Here is a 15403-nt window from a genome sequence, read left to right as displayed (position 1 = left end):
GATAACCAGAAATCTATCTAGCGGTGCCTTAAAACTATTCAATGATGTTTTAACAAAATAATGCCTTTAATACACTTCGACCAAAAATGAGCCAGTGCAGAATTCCTCAAAAGAACTCAGTCAACCATATACAAAATTAGACCAAGTGTTCATTTACTCATGTAAATAAGTAGAAACTTAAATGGATAAATACAATCATACACTGGTTATAACAGGTCAGGGGTTCATTCTGTAGAAATTAACTAATTCCCGACACATCAAGCATAAGCTCCATCAACAATTGAGAAGCTTGACACTGGCCAGGACAAAGCAGCATGATTGATTTGCATTCCATTCTTCACTTCAGCTATTCACCATCTTCACCACCAGCTGGCTTGTTGTAATAAATTACACCTACAAAAAGGCACTGCAGCAACTCACCAAGACCTTTAATAGCACCTTCTAAATCCATTAGATCTATGACTAGAAGGACAAGGGCAAAGGTACATGAGAACACAAACACCTGTAAATTACCCTCTATGCAATTTGACATGAACACCTATTGCCATAGGTCAAAATTCTAAAACACACCACCTAACAGCATCCTGCATACTCTAACACTACAATGACTGTTGCAGTTTAAGACTATGCTCACCAACAGCTTCTCAAGGGCAACTAATGCTGACCTTGCCAGCTTACATCCCATGAGCGAGTAATAAAAAGTATAGTTTGATGTTGTAGCAACAAAAAAAGTTAAAATGCTACAAAGAGCAGCATGACACAGGAACAGGCCCTTTGGCCCACCATGTCTGTGCTGACCATGACGTCATCCTACCTAAAATCATTTTGCCGTTACATGTACCCATCTATTCCCTGCCTATTCATATATCTCATTCTTAAATATTGCTATTGTATTTGCTTCTACCACCTCCTATGGCAGCACCCTCTTTAAAAAAAAAACCTGCTTCTTACATCTCCTTTAAACTTACGCCTCTTTACCTTAAACCTACATTCCCTAGTAATTGACAATTCTACTCGACTATCAGTCTATCCACACCTATATCCACATAATTTTGTAAACTTCTACTGGGTTGCTCCTCTGCCTCCGACTTTACAAGTGAAAGCAAACCAAGTTCGTCCATTCTCTCCTCATTGCTAATACCCTACGAACCAAGTAACATCCTGATATAACTCTTCTGTACCCTCTCCGAAACCTCCAAATCCTTCAGATAGTGTGGTGACCAGAACTGTACACAATATTACAAATGTGACCTAACTAAAAGTTCTATGCAACTGCAACAGGACTTGCCCACTTTAACATTGTATGACCCGACCGATGAAGGCAAGCCTGCCATATGCCTTTTTTGATTTGGAGGTGTCAGTGTTGGACTGGGGTGGACAAAGTTTAAAAAAAAAAATCACAACACCAGGTTATAGTCCAACATGTTTATTTGGAAGCACTAGCCTTTTTGATCACCTCATTCCCTTATGTTGCCACTGTCAGGGAACTGTGAACCTGTACGTCTAAATCCCTCTATATGTTCATGCTTCTAAGGGTTCTGCCATTTAACGCATGCTTCCTGCCTGCAAGAGATCTTCTAAAATGCATCACATTGCACCTGAAGGGTCTGTTTCCATGCCAAATAAAACTTTATGATTCGATGGCTGAATTAAATTCTATCTGCCATTTTCTGCCCAAGTCTCTAGCCTATTTATATCCTGCTGTATCCTCTGGCAATCCTCCTCACCCACAAACTTACTAATCAGACCACCTGACTAATCAGACACTCTGGAGGCAGGAAACATGTTTCCGCTGATGGGTGAGTGCTGAACCAGAGGACACAGCTTAAAAATACGGGATAGACCATTTAGGACAGAGATGAGGAGAAACTTCTTCACCCAGAGAGTGGTGGCTGTATGGAATGCTCTGCCCCAGAGGGCAGTGGAAGCCCAGTCTCTGGATTCATTTAAGAAAGAGTTGGATAGAGCTCTCAAGGATTGTGGAATCAAGGGTTATGGAGATAAGGCAGGAACAGGATACTGATTAAGGACGATCAGCCACAATCATATTGAATGGTGGTGCAGGCTCGAAGGGCAGAATGGTCTACTCCTGCACCTATTGTCTACATTCTCTCCAAATCATTTGTGTATATTACAAACTATAGGGACCCCAGCACTGATTCCTACAGAATATCATTGCAAACATATCTCCATTTTGTAAAATACTGCTAATCTGTCTATGCCCAAGCCAGTTCTGTATCCATCTTACCAACTCACCGCAGATCCCACATGACTTCACCTTCTGTATCAGCCTGCCATGCTACATATTAATTGCATATAAATAAGATTATGACATAATTAGGATAAAACTAAAAAATACATTAGTGCACATAACCAACTGCATTCAGTTTTAGATAGTGATGTTACACATTGCATTATAAAGTCACATTTTTTCAAACATTCACAACTAAGAAGAAAATGAACTGGAATAAGTAAATTATTTTTCACATGGATAGCAATCAACACCTGTTGATTAATGAGGGCACAAACTGCATCATTTAAAAATTATCACACCCCCAACCAACCTGGCTCCAAAAGTGTATTTCAGGAAGCAAGAACTAAGAGGTCAAATGGTTTTCCTAATTTTCAGTCATCTTATGATGATTTCAAAGACGCATCCATGTGTTTACACACGTGAGATGGAAACAGGACAGGGAAGGAAAAAGGCTAGAGTCAGTGACAGCAGGGATATGGGGGATATAGAACTGATGAAAATGAGGAGTTGTGTGCGTCAAAATTAAAGCAGCCCATACTTGATGCATAGAGATACAAGCTCACATATAACTTGTAGCCTCAATCACTTACCTGAATGTTTTCACAAGAGAGCTTAATTCACCAGAAACATCAGTTATGCCAAGTTGCAGTGATCCCAGTAACTCCGGTAAACTAGAAATAGAAAATAATTAATCTTATGCAATATATCTGTTTGGAAGATCCAGATTAATGAAGCTTTTTTTACTGTAGCACATGACATACTTCTCCTTTGGGAAGGATACTCAAAACCTTAACCAGACCATCCAGCTTAAACAAAACTACAAACGTCAATGTTCTCTCAATGTTAGTTCAAAAATTGTGACTTGACTTCAACCGATTCGGGAATGCTGCAAAATTATTTCCTCTTCAGTTTTGGTTATTTTCTAGTTGTGATTGAATGCTGACAACTGGAGACAATGCAAACTCTGAACATTAAAATTTCCTTTCTTTCTAGGATGTGGTGCATCTGAAAAGAATACCTAAGTAATAAAATCAAAAAAGAATATAAACAGCTGCTGTTTCGTTACTACATTTGGACTGAAGAAATGTCAAGAGAGACAGTTAATTATTGTTAAGATCACTGGACTTCATAAGGCAGTTACATTTTAAACTAAGATCTGTAGTACGACACTGGATAAACCTTTCTGCTAATTTAAACCAGACACACAGAAAAGCTCACCTCGTCTCATAATCTGTAAAAGAATGAGTGACAAAGAACTATCAAATCCTACTATTTAAAAGAATAAATTAACAATTTATTCTTTAAGTCCAAGTAATAAAAAAGGAACATTAAACAACTATCTACACTGTAAACCTCCTTTGTCTGATCAACTTATCTACCTCCCACTCCACAACATTACACTGATCTGATAAAACCCCACCAATAAAGTTTTACAAAAAGAATCAAATTTCAAAACCAGTCAGCTGTGTTGATTCTCCTTTGTACCTTCCTCTCGATTTTTTGGGGTCTTTTCTTCAGTCTTCTGATTTCTTATGAAAGGTACCTTTCAGAAAATGATTGTGTGGGCAGTTTGTTGGTGCTCTTTGCTACCTCTGGCTAAACTGTTCAAATGCCAGATTTTTATACTCCAAAACATCAGATTGTCTTGTTGTTTTGATGTTGTTAAAACAATAAAATTCAAATTCGATTGGATTTTGGTATCTTGGGGCATAATTTAAACAGCTTGATTAGCCAAATTCGAATTTGTCGTGTACCATAGCAACAACTCCGCAATTTGTTTTACAGCCAAATGTTACATTTAACTTTTTCAGCACATTTGTGCCTTCCATGTCTATGCCAGCTTTCACTCAAACATACAGTACACCCTACAACTTCATAACATCTGTTAATTCAAAGTAAAATGGAACAGTTTGAAGAGAGTGAAAATCTTCCCAGAGACAAATCAGAGACCTGGTTGACATAGAAAGCCATAAAACCATAAGAAATATGAACAGGAGTACATAAGAACAAAGAACTAGGAGCAGGAGTAGGCCATCTGGCCCTTCGAACCTCCTCCATTGAAGATCTGGACTCCCCGGGGTGGGGGTCCCTGTTCCACGCTTGGTTAATAAATACTAGCAATTCAGTCTGTTTCTGTAAGATTTCACACTTCAATTATCACAGCCTGGTGCAGGTTGTCCAGCAACACAGAGGTTATACATTTCTGTGTCCCTCGACGAAACTGCACACATGGCTTAAGACAAAAACATTTTTATATCTTTCCTTTTGAAAAGAAGTAGTTTGGCCTTGCTTACAGAGCAGCTTCAAACAATTACCAATCAATTTAATGAAATGACATTATTGACAGCAACTTATTGATATTTCCTGGGCACTAACTTGCTTTCCACGTTCAAGCACCCCTATCTTGCGAAACTATTCTTTGTACCTGCACTTGCAAGGTCAGTTAGGATGGCTAGTAATGTCTTATTTGGTCTAACTATTTCTATGCTATAAGGGAAGCATTGTCTGCTAATCTTTGTTAAAGCACACTTATGGTTAATTCAGGAATGCAGCTTTAAGCAGAATTGTCAATTTGCAGCCTATAAGCCATTTTGTTATGTTATTTGCATCAAGAAGCCATTTTTTGGCTGCCTATGTTAGTAACAGCATGCATTAAATGGTTGTTCCTGACAAAAACTAGTTACTTTAGCCTGTATTCAGATTTCAGATCCTCAACAAGATCATGGCTCCACTTAGCCACGCTCTCACCATTTCCCTTAATGCCTTTATTGTTCAAAAAAAAATCTTAGTTTTAAAAACATTTACTGAAGTAGCATCAACATCTTCCCTGAGCAAGGAATTCCATAATTTACAACCCTCTGGGTGAAGAAGTTCCTTCTCAATTCAGTCCTAAATCTGCTCCCCCAATTGTGAGGCTATGCCATTGGCATAATTTCACCTACCTGTGGAAACATCCTCTCCACTTCTATCTTATCTATTCACTTCATAATTTTATAACCATAAGATCTGCCCTCATTCTAAATTCCAATGAATATAATCCCAGTCTACTCAGACTCTCCTCATAAGTCAACCCCCCTTGATTCTGGAATCAACCTAGTGAACCTCCTCTGAACCCTTCTCGTGCCAGTACATCCTCTCTCAGGTAAGGAGACCAAAGCTGCACGTCGTACTCCAGATGCAGCCTCACCAGCACCCCATACAGCTACAACATAACCTCCCTGCTTTTAAACTCAATCCCTTTAGCAATGAAGGGCAAGATTCCATTTGCCTTCCTAATTACCTGCAGACCAGCCTTGGTGATTCATGCACAAGGACACCCAGGTTCACTGCATACCAGCATACTGCAACTGTTTACCATTCAAGTAATAATCCTTTCTACTCTTACTGCTATCAAAATGGATGAATTCACATTTATTAACATTGTATTCCATCGGATAGACCTTTGCCCACTCATTTAAACTATCTATGTTCCTCTGCAAAGTTTCACAGTCCTCTGCACACCTTGCTCTGCCACTCATCTTTGTATCATCTGCAACTTTGACATACTACACGTGGTCCCCAACTCCAAATCATCTATATAAAATGTGAATAATTGCAGTCCCAAACTGATCCCTGAGGCACATCACTAGTTACTGATTGCCAATTTGATCACTCAAGCCTGTTCCACCATTTAGGAGAAAATGAGGACTGCAGATGCTGAAAATGTGTTGCTGGAAAAGCGCAGCAGGTCAGGCAGCATCCAAGGAGCAGGAGAAATCGACATTTCGGGCATGAGCCCTTCTTCAGAGGAAAGTGTGCCAAGCAGGCGAAGATAAAAGGTAGGGAGGAGGGACTTGGGGGAGGGGTGTTGGAAATGCGATAGGTGGAAGGAGGTTAAGGTGAGGGTGATAGGCCAGAGTGGGGGTGGGGGCGGAGAGGTCAGGAAGAAGATTGCAGGTTAGGAAGGTGGTGCTGAGTTCGAGGGTTGGAACGGAGACCAAATCAACACGGACATTTACTATAAACCGACTGACTCCCACAGCTACCTAGACTACACCTCCTCCCACCCTGCCCCCTGTAAAAACGCCATCCCATATTCCCAATTCCTTCGTCTCCGCCGCATCTGCTCCCAGAAGGACCAGTTCCAATAGCGAACAACCCAGATGGCCTCCTTCTACAAAGACAGCAATTTCCCCCCAGACGTGATCGACGATGTTCTCCACCGCATCTCCTCCACTTCCAACTCCTCTGCCCTGGAGCCCCACCCCTCCAATCGCCACCAGGACAGAAGCCCACTGGTCGTCACCTACCACCCCACCAACCTCCATATACATCGTATCATCCGTCGTCATTTCCGCCACCTCCAAACGGACCCCACCACCAGAGATATATTTCCCTCCCCTCCCCTATCAGCGTTCCGAAAAGACCACTCCCTCCGCGACTCCCTCGTCAGGTCCACACCCTCCACCAACCCAACCTCCACTCCAGGTACCTTCCCCTGCAATCGCAAGAAATGCAAAACTTGCGCCCACACCTCCCTCCCTTACTTCCCTCCAAGGCCCCAAGGGATCCTTCCATATCCGCCACAAATTCACCTGCACCTCCACACACATCATTTACTGCATCCACTGCACCTGATGTGGCCTCCTCTATATTGGGGAGACAGGCCGCCTACTTGCGGAACGTTTCAGAGAACACCTCTGGGACACCTGGACCAACCAACCCAACCACCCTATGGCTGAACACTAACTCCCCCTCCCACTCCACCAAGGATATGCAGGTCCTTGGACTCCATCGCCAGACCATAGCAACATGACGGCTGGAGGAAGAGCGCCTCATCTTCTGCCTAGGAACCCTCCAACCACAATGGATAAACTCAGATTTCTCCAGTTTCCTCATTTCCCCTCCCCCCACCTTGTCTCAGTCCCAACCCACAAACTCAGCACCACCTTCCTAACCTGCAATCTTCTTCCTGACCTCTCCGCCCCCACCCCCACTCTGGCCTATCACCCTCACCTTAACCTCCTTCCACCTATCGCATTTCCAACGCCCCTCCCCCAAGTCCCTCCTCCCTACCTTTTATCTTAGCCTGCTTGGCACACTTTCCTCATTCCTGAAGAAGGGCTCATGCCCGAAATGTCGATTCTCCTGCTCCTTGGATGCTGCCTGACCTGCTGCGCTTTTCCAGCAACACATTTTCAGCTCTGTTCTACCATTTAACAGACTCACAGCTGATCAGACATTCATGTCCTGCTTTTTCCCCACAACCCTCGATTCCCCTGCTGATCAAAATTCTTTCAACTTTAAATATACACAAAGACTATGTCCCACAGTTCTCTGCAACAAGGAGCTCCAACCACTCAATCCTCAGAAGAAACTCATCCTCATCTTCGTCCTAGAATTAAGGGGCGCCAATTTAAGACTATGCCCTCTGGTCCTAGATTCGCCCACAAGGGAAACAGCCTCTCAGCATTTACCCTGTCAAGACCCTAAAGAATCCTTTCAATGAGATCACCTCTCTTTCTTCTAAACTCCCATAAGTAGAGTCCCAAACATCTTTAACTTCTGCTCATAAGACAATCCTTCCAAACCAGAGATCTTAATGAACCTTCTCTGAACTGCCTCCAAGAAATGATTATAGAATCCCTACAATGCAGAAAAGGGTCATTTGGCCCATCAAATCTGCCCAGACCTTCCAAACAGCAACCTGCCCTTTCACCCTAACCCTGCATTTACCATGGAGGGGGCACTTAGCCTGCACATCCTCGGACACAATTTAGCATGGCCAATGCACCTAACCAACACATCTTTGGACTATAGGAGAAAACCAGAGCACCTGGTGGAAACCCACAAAGATGCAGGGAGAAAGTCTGTATGGAACTTGCACACAGTCACCAAAGCTTGGAATTGAACCTGGGTCCCTGGTGATATGAGGCAGCAATGCTAATCATGTGCCACCATGCTATCCTCTATCGTTAAGGGGAACAAAACTGCTCACAGTACTCCAGAGGTGGTCTCACCTACATCTTGAACAGTTGCAGTAAAATTTCTCTTCTCTTATTTCAAGGGAGTTGGAATGTAAGTGCCAAAATTCCATTAGCCTTCTGAATTTTATGTGCAAGTACCCCAGGTCTGCGCTGTAATGTTCTATTTGGATACAGAACTGGCTCAAAAGGTAGAAGAAGACGACAGAGGATGGTGGTGGAGGGTTGTTTTTCAGACTGGAGGCCTGTGACCAGTGGAGTGCCACAAGGATTGGTGCTGGGTTCATTACTTTTTGTCATTTACATAAATGATTTGGATGCGAGCATAAGAAGTATAGTTAGTAAGTTTGCAGATGACACCAAAATGGGAAATGTAGTGGATAGCAACTAGATGCCAACTAGATATCCCACTCCCAATCTAGTCCCATCTGCCAGCAACCAGTCCATAGAACTCCAAGCCCTTCCTATTTTTACCTCAGATTACAACGGGATCTTGATCAGATGGGCCAATGGGCTGAGGAGTGGCAGATGGAGTTTAATTTAGATAAATGAGAGGTGCAGCATTTTGGAAAGCAAATCAGAGCAGGACTTATACTTAATGGTAGATCCTAGAGATCGTTCCTGAACAAAGAGTTTGGAGTGTAGGTTCATAGGTCCTTGAAAGTGGAGTCCTAGGTAGATAGGATGTGAAGGTGGTGTTTGGTATGCTTTCCTTTATTGGTCAGAGTACTGAGTACAGAGTTGGGAGGTCATGTTGTGGCTGTATGGGACATTTGTTAGGCCACTTTTGGAATATTGCATGCAATTCTGTTCTTGCTCCTATCGGAAGGAAGGATGTTGTGAAACTTGAAAGGGTTTAGAAAAGATTTTCAAGAATGTTGCCAGGGTTGGAGGATTTGAGCAATAGGGAGAGTTGAATAGGCTGGGGCCGTTTTCCCTGGAGCGTCCGAGGCTGAGGGGTAACCTTATAGAGGTTTATTATATTATGGGGGGCATGGATAGGATAAATAGGCAAAGTCTTTTCCCTGGGGTAGGGGAGTCCAGAACTAGAGGGCATTGGTTTAGGGTGAGAGGGGAAAGATATAAAAGAGACCAAAGAGGCAACTTTTTCACACGGAGGGTGGTACGTGTATGGAATGAGCTGCCAGAGGTGGTAGAGGCTGGTACAATTGCAACACTTAAAAGGCATATGGATGAATGTATGAATAGGAAGGGCTTGGAGTTCTATGGACTGGTTGCTGGCAAATGGGACTAGATTGGGAGTGGGATATCTAGTTGGCATGGATGAGTTGGACTGAAGGGTCTGTTTCCGTGCTGTACATCTCTATGACTCTAAGTAATGGAATTTCACCTTTAAAATTCAAACATGCAAATTCTAACAAAAAGCTGAACAGACTAAAATATTTTCAAGTCAAATTTCCTTCTGTACTTTCATTAACATGACCCTTGCTATACTATTTTTCTGCTCAAAAAGTAATTTGCAAAGAATACAAAGATTAGAAATCTCAGAAGTTCTTTTTTCGTAACTGTGCTAACTGAAAATATAAACTAAGGACATCATAGGATCTTGGTGGCTAACAACAAACACCTACTAACGTATAATTATACTTACACTTTGTGAAGTCGATCCAACACAATCTGTTTGCGGATCTGGTGCTGTGCAGCAAAATCCAACAAAGGAAGAACTGGATCCTCCTCTTTACTACCCTAAATTCCAAATAAAGATACCCTTTACACAAAGTTAATTCAATCCTTAAATAAGACTGAAGTTTTGGTGATATAGTAATTCAACACATTCCCTTGTACCTTTGGAAAGCAGCTTAAAATTCAGCCCAGATAAATGGGATAAATAAAAAAAAAGCATGCAGACTGAACACTATCTTCAAACTTTTTATGGATACTTATTCCTATTACTCAAAGTTTAAGCCTACTCAAATTAGGATTCGGTGTCCGAAATCAGAACATTTTGTTGCAATCAAATGTGGTATTGGACCATAAATAAAAACAGTTGTTACAAACAATTAGTTCATAATGTGTGTGTTTTGGAATATAACCTTTAGCTTTAGAAGTGGAAATGGATGTAGATAAATGGGGAGGCATCTGACCAAGAAACTAATAAGTATAACTCTGATATTAATGCAATTCAACAGCCTGAAGATTATTCTAAAATCAAATGACTATCATTCTCTTTAACTTTTAAAAATCTTGCTGTTTCTTAAGTATGTTTCTTAAGTATGTTTCTTAAAATTGACATTACATTACATTAGATTACATTACATTACAGTGTGGAAACAGGCCCTTCGGCCCAACAAGTCCACACCGACCCGTCGAAGCGAAACCCACCCATACCCCTACATTTACCCCTTACCTTATACTACAGGCAATTTAGTACGGCCAATTCACCTGGCCCTGCACATCTTTGGACTGTGGGAGGAAACCGGAGCACCCGGAGGAAACCCACGCAGACACGGGGAGAACGTGCAAACTCCACACAGTCAGTCGCCTGAGGCGGGAAGTGAACCCGGGTCTCTGGCGCTGTGAGGCAACAGTGCTAACCACTGTGCCACCGTGCCGCCCACTATGTTTATCTTCAAGACCAGAATTAGAAATGTAAACAATGATCATCAGATGACCCATTGGATTGTTTGGTGGAGTCAAGGTGTCTATTATCTGCATAAAAAAGCTAAAAGCTAACAACAATTGTGAGAAATCCAGTTGTAAATCTCCAAAAAAGTGTTATCAATTATTCATATTGATTACAAAAGCAAAAGGTTGTATTAAAGGCAAACATTTGATCTGTATTTCCGACTGAAGCCATTTCAAATGGTTAGTCACGCTGCATGTTAAACGGAAACTATTATTGTGCAGAATGTAGATAGGGATCAAGCATTGAATAGGCACATCATAGGAGAAACAGTAAAACAAAGTTGAAAATAGTAAAGACAAGCACCTTTCTTTGTTTACAATTCCTGGAAGGCAGCCAAAAGCGATAACAGTAAGAATACGGGATGACCATACTTAAGAAACAGCAAGATTTTTAAAAGTTAAAGAGAATGATAGTCATTTGATTTTAGAATAATGTTGAGATGTGAAATGACTAAGGAACTTATTTTAGAAAGTCTGAGATGCCCACATGTAAAAGAATAAATATGCAAGAGGCAGTTAATGCTTGGAATTGGATAGAAATATTTGATAGCTGTTTAAGGAACATTATAAGTATATTTTAATGGACAGTAAAAGTGCTCCAAGACTCATTGATGATTCCGAATGATAATAATGAGATGCTTCAGTTGGAGGAGAAGATAGAAACAATAAATGTTTCATTGAGAACTTGGAATGACCTATTGCGGTACAATTCAACTTAATATATCAATTTGGGATTCACATAGGTTATAATGCAGAGGTAGACTAGTTTATATGGATAAAGCTCTGCTTGGAACAATTAAAACTTTGGAAACTATAAAAGGAATATTAGTAAATTTGATACAATTCAAGGACTTCAGGATTTTTCAGAGAATGTTATTCAGTGAGCTAATATGTAGGTAAACAATATCAAAGATAGACAATGACTATACATACCTTCAAAATATCACACCCAATGTGCTGCTGTAATTAACAGTCTAACATTTATAGACAGTAGGTAAATTCCAATGTTTCTCTAAGTTCCAGCTATTAGAACGTGAAACTACAGCGCAGGAACAGATATTTAAGCCCACTATGTCTGTGCTGACCATGATGCTACACTAAACTAACCCTACCTGCCTGCACATGGTCTGTATCCCTCTATTCCCTGCCTGTTCAGGAGTCTAAATACCTCAAATGTTGCTATTATACGTATTTCTACCATGCCCACTGACAACAGACTCCAGGCACCTACTATGTTCTATGTAAAAACACTTTCCTGGCACACCACCTTTAAACTTTTTACCACTCACCTTAAATGTATGCATTCTAGTATTTTACATTTCCACCCTATTCATGCCTTTTGTAATATTATATGCTTGTGTCAGGTATACATTGCCTGACAGGTATATCTTCAGCTTCCGATACTCTATTGAAAATAATCAAATGTGTCTAACCCCTTCCGTCGAAATCAGGAAACATCCTGATAAACGTTTTCTGCACTCTCTCAAAAGCCTCCACCTTCTTCCTATAGTGTGGTGACCAGAAATGCACACAATGCTCCAAATGTGGCCTAACTAAAAACTTTTATACAGCTACAAAATGACTTGCCTACATTTATACTCCATGCCCTGACCAACGAAGGAAAGCATACTGTACCCCCTTCTCATCACATTCAAAGAGCTAATGACTTACACCTCAAGATTCCTCAGTATATCAATGCTTCTAAAGGTCCTGCAATTCACTGCATACTTTCCTCTTTCATTTAACCTCAAAAGAAAATGCATCACTTCACACTTGCCCGGATTAAACTCAGTCTGCCATCTCGGTGGCAAACTATCCAATCTCCTTATGCCTCCTTCCACAACTTTTCATTCATCTGCAAATTTACTAGTCAGACCACCAACATTTTCATCCAAATCATTTTTATATATTGCAGATAGGAAAGCTCCCAGCACGGATCCTAGTAGAACTTTACTTGTCACAGACTACCAGTCAGAAAAGAAACCCTCCACAACTACCCTCTGGCTTCATTGACCAAGCAAATTTTGCATCAAATTTACTAATTCAACATGGATCCCATGTGACTTAATCATCTGGTCCAGCCTACCACAAGGGTTTTTGTCAAATGCTTCAGTAAAGTCCACGTAGACAACATTCACTGCGATACCCTCAATCATTTTTGTCACTTGCTCAAATTAAAACTCAACTGAATTCGAGACAAGACCTCCCCTGCACAATGCCAAGCTGACTATATCTAATAAATTTATTACTTTCCAAATGTCAGTAGATCCGGACCCAAAGAATCACACCCTTCGGTCCAATTCATCCATGCCGATCAGATATCCTAACCTAATCTAGTCCCTTTTGCCAGCACTTGGCCCATATTCCTCTAAACCCTTCCTACTCATATACCCATTCAGATGCCTTTTAAATGCTGTAAGTGAACCAGCCACCACCACTTCCTCTGGCAGCTCATTTCCATACACGCACCACCCTCTGCGTGAAGAGATTGCCCCTTAGGTCTCTTTTATATCTTTTCCCTCTCAGCCTAAACCTATGCCTCCTAGTTCTAGATCCCTTGTCTATTTATCCTATCCATGCCCCTCATGATTTTATAAACTTCTATAAAAGGTCACCCCTCAGACTCCAACACTCCAGGGAAAACAGCCCCAACATATTTAGCCTCTCCCTATAGCTCAAACCCTCCAATCCTTCTCCAATAAGTTTCACTACCACTGATGGGGCTCACTGGCCTATAATTTCCTGGACTATCCCTGTTACCCTTCTTAAACAAAGGAACAACATTGACTACTCTCAGTCTTCTGAGACATCAACTGTGGCTAAAGAGAATAAGGATTTCAGTCCCTCCCTTGATTCCCTCTGTTTCCTGGGATAAGTTCCATCATACCCTGGGGACTTGCCTAATAATGTTATTCTAGACATCAAAGCCACCCCTTCTTTATGTCAGCATGCCCGAGAACAGTAACATATCTTCTTTAATATTACAACCATCCTCATTCTTGTCCTTGGTGAATACCGATGCCAAGTATACATTAAGGACCCTACCCACTTACTCTTGCTTGACTAAAATTCCCTCCTTTGTCCTAGGTACCCTCTTGCTTTAAAGTATAAAACAAAACTTTGGGATCTCCTAAATTTTACTTGCCAAGCACACTTCATGGCCCCTTTCAGGCCTCCTAGTTCCTTGTTTAAGTTCATTCCTGCTTCCTTTACTTCTGATTTCAGTTGCCTAAATCTTATATATTCTTCTTGTTTCTTTTAGACTAAATTTTCCAAATGTCTGATCATTCAAGGTTCATAAATCGTGCCATCTTTATCTTTTATCCTCACAGCAACACACTGGTCCTGAACTTTGATTAACTGGCCTTTAAAAATGCTCCCACGTCAATTGTGGATTTACCCTCAAAAAGTCACTTTCAATTTAACTTCTCCAGTTCCTGCCTAATACTGTTGCAATTAGCCTACCTCAATTTAGCTATTTCACTAGAGGTCCAGTCTTAGACTTACCCATAACTATCTTAAAACTTAGAATTATGATCACTGCGCCAAAAATGCTCCACCAATGCAACCTTGATCATATGCCCAGGTTCATTCCCCACTACAAGATCAAGTACAACCCCTTCCCTAGTTGGAGTATCTACATACTGCTTCAAGAAAGTCTCCTGGTGCACCTAACAAATTCTGCCCCATTTAAGCCCCTAACACTAAGGGAGTTCGAATCAATACTGGGGATGTTAAAATCACCCACTCAAACAATGCTGCTGGTTTTATACCTTTCCAAGATCTGCCTACATATCTGTTTTGCTATCTCCTGTCAGTTATTGGGAGGCATATAGTATAAACTCATCATTGTGACTGCAACTTTTTATTCTAGAGTTCTACCCATTTGGCTTCCCTAGATAATGCCTCCAATACAACCTCTCAGTGTAGCTGTGACACTCTCCTGAAATCAGTAATGCAACTCCCCAACCCTTTTATATCCCTCTCTATCACACATGAAACATTTATTAGATTACTTAGTGTGGAAACAGGCCCTTCGGCCCAACAAGTCCACACCGACCCACCACCCACCCAGACCCATTCCCCAACACCTAACACTACAGACAATTTAACACACCCAATTCACCTAACCCGCACATTTTTGGACTGTGGGAGGAAACCGGAGCACCCAGAGGAAACCCACGCAGACACGGGGAGATTGACTGTGTGGAGTTTGCACAGTCACCTGAAGCAGGAATTGAACCCAGGTCTCTGGCGCTGTGAGGCAGCAGTGCTAGCCACTGTGCCACCCATTTAAGCCATGGAATGTTGAGCTGTGAATCCTGCCCTTCTCTCAATCAAGTTTCAGTGATGGCTTCTAAATTGTAATTCCATGAGTTAATCCAGGCTCAAAGCTCATCGCACTTGTTATACACCTTAAATTACACCCACTTGCCTTGGAAGAGATCCTGATGATCCAGACATCTGAAGCCCTCCTTCCTGCACATGTTCTTTAGTCATATTCAACTGTAATATCTTCCTGTTTCTGGCCTCACTGGCA

The 15403-nt window shown here is 41.5% G+C and overlaps 1 protein-coding gene across 3 annotated transcripts in view; it reads right to left on the bottom strand.

The window, feature by feature from the left end:
- Positions 1-15403, bottom strand: part of rpap2 (RNA polymerase II associated protein 2) — a 132561-nt gene that overhangs the window by 89045 nt on the left and 28113 nt on the right. For all 3 annotated transcript variants that reach the window (XM_043698791.2, XM_087990449.1, XM_087990448.1), the window contains 2 exons: positions 9830-9924; positions 2845-2925 (listed from right to left, as the gene is read on the bottom strand). In XM_043698791.2, the coding sequence (XP_043554726.2) occupies positions 2845-2925; positions 9830-9924 (176 nt within the window). The remainder of the gene's footprint in view (positions 1-2844; positions 2926-9829; positions 9925-15403) is intronic.

Source organism: Chiloscyllium plagiosum, unplaced genomic scaffold, assembly GCF_037043375.1.
Source record: "Chiloscyllium plagiosum isolate Xiang-an unplaced genomic scaffold, Cpla_swu_hap1 HiC_scaffold_9, whole genome shotgun sequence".
Classification (NCBI taxonomy): Eukaryota; Metazoa; Chordata; class Chondrichthyes; order Orectolobiformes; family Hemiscylliidae; genus Chiloscyllium; species Chiloscyllium plagiosum.
This window is presented reverse-complemented; position numbering and strand designations above follow the sequence as displayed.